At 43.7% G+C, this 4,895-nt stretch overlaps 2 protein-coding genes across 2 annotated transcripts in view; both read left to right on the top strand.

Moving 5' to 3' along the window:
• Positions 1-2,234, top strand: part of LOC119840183 — a 5,567-nt gene extending 3,333 nt beyond the window's left edge. The window contains exon 5 of the mRNA XM_038366696.1: positions 2,209-2,234. Within this exon, the coding sequence (XP_038222624.1) occupies positions 2,209-2,234 (26 nt within the window). The remainder of the gene's footprint in view (positions 1-2,208) is intronic.
• Positions 2,193-4,889, top strand: LOC119840289 (protein gustavus). The gene is made up of 4 exons (XM_038366836.1): positions 2,193-2,511; positions 3,522-3,783; positions 4,110-4,365; positions 4,525-4,889. The coding sequence occupies exons 1-4, from the start codon at positions 2,321-2,323 to the stop codon at positions 4,659-4,661; spliced, it is 846 nt and encodes a 281-aa protein (XP_038222764.1). The 5' UTR covers positions 2,193-2,320; the 3' UTR covers positions 4,662-4,889.
• Positions 4,890-4,895: the final 6 nt, after the last annotated feature.

Genomic DNA, 4,895 nt, shown 5'->3' with positions numbered 1-4,895 from the left:
TAAAGCCAACAGAAGCTGTAAAGCAGTCATAAGCTTAATGCCGGTCAAGTGTCTGGCTCGTTGCCGGCCAAACGCCCATTTGTTGGCATTGTCCACGGTAGTTATCACTAATCTACCCCTGTAACCTATGTTTTCGTGACAGCGATCGAGTAATTCGCATCCATCTATTCATTAATTAAACCGATAAATGATCACTATTTCCGTATTTTACGTCATGGTACATGGTGATCAAATGATACGAATTGCTTTATTGTTCAAGTATGTATACGAGAAGACAAAAAGTCCGAATAGTCACATTTGACTAATAATGGAACCATGTTTTGTTTTATCGTATTTGCTTCTTTGTGAACTGTATACCTACGTACACAGTAATTAAATCACGTGAATCACGTCAAGGATAATATGACTCGTTTTAAATAATCACTCTAAGAAACGTTTACATGTACAAGATACAATTTGTAATATAGCTGAATGTTTATTTGTTTAAGAATACAAATAATCTGAATAATCAAGATATACACAGTCGGTTATAGCGCGGCTCGAGGAAAGCATGCCATACGGCCGTATGCATTTTCGCAGCGCGTAACAACGTATACTGTAAGTAGATGTGGGCACAATATTTACAGTGAGGTGTGTAGCGAATGTTCGTCATTTGTCTAGTTCATTGTTCGAGCGCGTTGGCACACGCTAATGTAGTCGGCCTAGCAACGCTCGATTCCATTCACCTCTCACCGAGCGTGAACGGTTATGTTGAATGCTGCCGCACCCGGTCTTACATTTACTAGAACATATTCCAATTTTATACTTATCCATCGCCTCGACCGATATCACTTGCGAGCCGATAGGTTTCCCACGATATAAATCATGATATGAGTCATCGACCTTTTTTTACAATCAGCTTCAAAGAATTGACTTACTTCATCATCAAATTATGCTGCGATTTATAATTATTCAATTCATAATAGTTAGTATACGTGATATTAAAAAATTTGTGTAAAAATTGATAATACTATAATTTGTAACCAAAATGCGTATCTCACGTGTCATTTGTCTGTTTATTTACCGCCCGCCATGTGAACTCTAAAGTAATCTTCGATTATCGGCGGAATACTAATAGCTCTTTCGTTCACTTAGACTTCACAAGGTATTTAATACACATTATCAAAGTGAATAGTGATCGTTCAATGTTGTCAAGGAAAAAACTAATGTTGACTTAAAGAATACCGCACGTTTTGGTCGAAGAAGTTTGCAGTCACGATTGAGGCGTGAATGTTCCCTACATTCACTACCTTTCACTTCCCGCTTTTATTATACCGCTTTGGGCGACCGGAGGCGGCCTTGTACCTCGCATGCTCAGTAAGCGTCCCTTCTCGTCGTATAATTTACACCAATTCCAACATAGATGACATTGTACGCCGGAGTAGTCTCGAAGGACCAATTAATAGAAACCATGTGCAGAAATTCAATGCGTCGTTTGTAACATTTGGAAGCGATTTCCTGCTGTCACGTTTATAGATTTTGTTTGCAATTACGTTCTCTGACATCATAGTGGACGCAAAAACAGTCCGAAGTAAAACGAAGTTATTATAGATGTGGTTTTGTAGATAATGTTCGCATGTGTTAGAAGCTCGCCCCAGGGCCACGGTAACCTTGGCTTTTGAACGGCGACTTTCACGGTTAGACGGCCGCTTGTTACATAAGATGAGCGCTCGATACTGATGCGGAGACGCCCGTCGCCAGCATCTGCTGTGATGTCATTGTAACCATTCACTTAACACTGCTAAACCGGTTTATCAAACTTGATGCTTTAAAAACTGTTTTAGTTTTAAAATACTCAGCGTTTAAAGCAACTTGTTATTACTGTAAAGTAATTAATGACTAGATACTTCTAATAACTTTTATACTCGATATTATTTTAGTGTTATCTTTTCAGTAAAAAACAAATGGCATAATTATTCTAGACAGTAAACAAAAGTTCTTTAATTTTACACTGAAAATTATATTAAAAGCCGTAAAGTTATGGAATTCTGACGGTGAATCCGTGAGGTATTTCTTCAAATATCTTACGAGAAAAGAGGATCATTGTCGCAGAAGCATTATTAGCGTACCGTTAATTTTGGAGTTGACACTAATAAAATATTTAAACATGATTATGATACTTTGGCACAAACCAAACATTTTTTGATAACATCAAAAATATAATTTCAGGTACAAGAGCGGGGAGCGCTCAGTGAGGAGCGGGGGCGGCGGCGGCGCGGAGGAGGCGCGGCGCGGCGGCCTCAAGGCGCTGCCGAAGCGCGCCCGCACTCGCTGCAGGGGCATGAACATGGGGCAAAAGCTCTCCGGCAGTGTCAAGTCGGTGTCGCGCGAGTGCCCGGCTCCGTTCAAAGCGGTGGTAGCTCGCGAACTCGCCCCAGAGCCGCCGAGGCCAGCGCGGCTCGACGCCTTGTTGGATGCGCCGCCCGCGCATCCCGACACGCAAGTCAAACATGCGTGGAATCCAGATGACAGGTGATTGCTTTCAATATTGACAATTTGCGACTTGGAAAGCGCACGCAAAAAAGAGTTGATAAGTTCCGTCGCCGTTGAAAGATACATGCAAAAAACTCTTTGAGCTTAATGTTTCCAATCCAAAAATATTGCAATCTGTTAAAAATGTTCATAACTGTGTAGGAAAAAATTCTTCACGTTAACTAGAGTAGGATTTTTATCTCTTCATCAACTGCTTCTGAGTAACAAAGAGAGTTAAGCCGAAACACATTTAAGCGGATATTTGTATTGACTTAAAGAACAAACACTCCGAGTTACATCCCCTGCATTCGTGAACAACTTTCTAACATACTCGTACATAGGTATTATTTACACGGAGTTTGCGCCTGTATGTATGTATGTGTTAAAGTTTTCAATTTGAACATTTTAAAGCATTAATGCTGTATTGCTTGGCCACGTATTGTATTCTTGTTTCTTTTTTTTTTAACTTGTTCCAGACTTCTTGTTTTATTCATATGGTTAATAATTGGAAACTTAAATGTTATATAAATACGAGATCCAGTACTAGTTCAGGAAACTAAAATTGAACAACCCATTATTCTTTATACCTTCACAAATACGTATGTCCTTGTCGTTTGCCATTTAGCAACCAATTCTCCTCATACGTTTCGTATTTGGCAGCACAAGGTTGTATTATCGATAAAGTCGTAGGTCAATAGGTCTTCACTTGTAATTAATGCAACTTAACGACAATTTAACGGAAATATTTAGATTTCATTATAATCATTATGTAATAAGCAAATTAAATCTAAATTTATGTCAGAAAATAAATAATATTATTTATGTATATCATGCAAAATATTATCAATCGATTATTGATTTGCATAGTCCATATGGCTCTCTAATCCGTTTATCCTCAGCATTCATAGAACAACAGCAATGGAAAGAAATGTAACAATCCCCATAAGATTTCCCTCGTAACAATGTTAATCAGCGTAACCCAATAATAAGGAGCATTTAATCAATTCCAGATCATTAAACATATTCGTGAAAGAAGAGGATGCGTTAACGTTCCACCGGCACCCGGTCGCGCAGAGTACGGACTGTATCCGCGGGCGGGTGGGGTACTCCCGCGGGCTGCACTGCTGGGAGGTCGTGTGGCCGGCGCGGCAGCGCGGCACGCACGCGGTGGTGGGCGTGGCCACGTCGCACGCGCCGCTGCATTCAGTTGGCTACCAGAGCCTGGTCGGCGCGACAGACCAGAGCTGGGGATGGGATCTCGGAAGAAATAAGGTCAGTTTTGAAGTATGAAATTTGATTGGATGCGCCGTCTGCATATAACATACTTACACACTTTCAATAAACTGTCTTTTTAATTATTTTCTAATTTGAGACTTTTCATGGGAATTGTGCTCAGGCTCACTATAATATGGATATATAATAAGCGTTCAGAACTTTAAATATTTTATTTCATAAGGAGATTTTTTTTAGAGAGTCAATTATGATTGTCTCTGAAGGTACTTGATAAAGTGCTCTACTTCGTTTGAATAAAATAGATAAAATGTATGTGTGTGATAATCTGAGAACAGTAGTGCAATAAAGCGACATTATGCTTCCAGGTGTACCACAACGCGAAGGGTACGGGCGGCGGGGGCAGCACGTACCCGGCGCTGCTGCGGCCGGACGAGCAGTTCCTGGTGCCGGACCGGCTGCTCGTTGTGCTCGACATGGACGAGGGCACGCTGGCCTTCTGCGCCGACGGCCGCTACCTCGGCGTGGCGGCGCGCGGCCTGCGCGGCAAGACGCTCTACCCCATCGTGTCCGCCGTCTGGGGGCACGCCGAGATCACCATGAAGTACATCGGCGGCCTCGACCGTGAGTCGCGTTTTTATATGTATCTTGCCTTTTTAAAGTTCATTTTTACAATGATAAAGCTGTTTCCTCATTACATAATAACTGTAGAAAGACAAAACTCGCTATTTCAAAGTAAAAAGCTCGCCAATCGCATACGTGTAACATCCGCTCCTCTCGCAGCCGAGCCACTGCCGCTGATGGAGCTGTGCCGGCGCGTGATCCGGCAGCGCGTGGGGCGCGCGCGGCTCCGCGCGGCGGCGTCGCGGCTGGCGCTGCCGCCCGCGCTCTCCGCCTACCTGCTGTACCGGGCGCCCTAGCCGCGCCCGCGCCGCCCGCACCGCCGCTCCGCCGCCTGCTGAGGTAAACCCGCGCCCCCGCGCCTCGCGCCCCGCGCCCCCGCGCCCCCGCGACCTCCAACCGGATCCGTGACGCGCACACGCAAACGTTATATGTAAACTCGTACTTGCGTGCATGTGATTTGTGACGCACTAGCAAGCGTGACGCGTGACACTCGCAAACGTGGTACGTGGGACACATTCGCAAACGTGGTA

The sequence above is a fragment of the Zerene cesonia genome, chromosome 5 (assembly GCF_012273895.1).
Source record: "Zerene cesonia ecotype Mississippi chromosome 5, Zerene_cesonia_1.1, whole genome shotgun sequence".
In the NCBI taxonomy this organism is placed as follows: Eukaryota; Metazoa; Arthropoda; class Insecta; order Lepidoptera; family Pieridae; genus Zerene; species Zerene cesonia.
This window is presented reverse-complemented; position numbering and strand designations above follow the sequence as displayed.

Bases quoted from the DNA above. Each gene is read 5' to 3' on its own strand.
- LOC119840289 (XM_038366836.1), top strand. From the start codon at position 2,321: ATGAACATGGGGCAAAAGCTCTCCGGCAGTGTCAAGTCGGTGTCGCGC. The intron at 2,512-3,521 runs GTGATTGCTTTC...AATCAATTCCAG, and splicing joins GCGTGGAATCCAGATGACAG to ATCATTAAACATATTCGTGA. The intron at 3,784-4,109 runs GTCAGTTTTGAA...TTATGCTTCCAG, and splicing joins GGGATCTCGGAAGAAATAAG to GTGTACCACAACGCGAAGGG.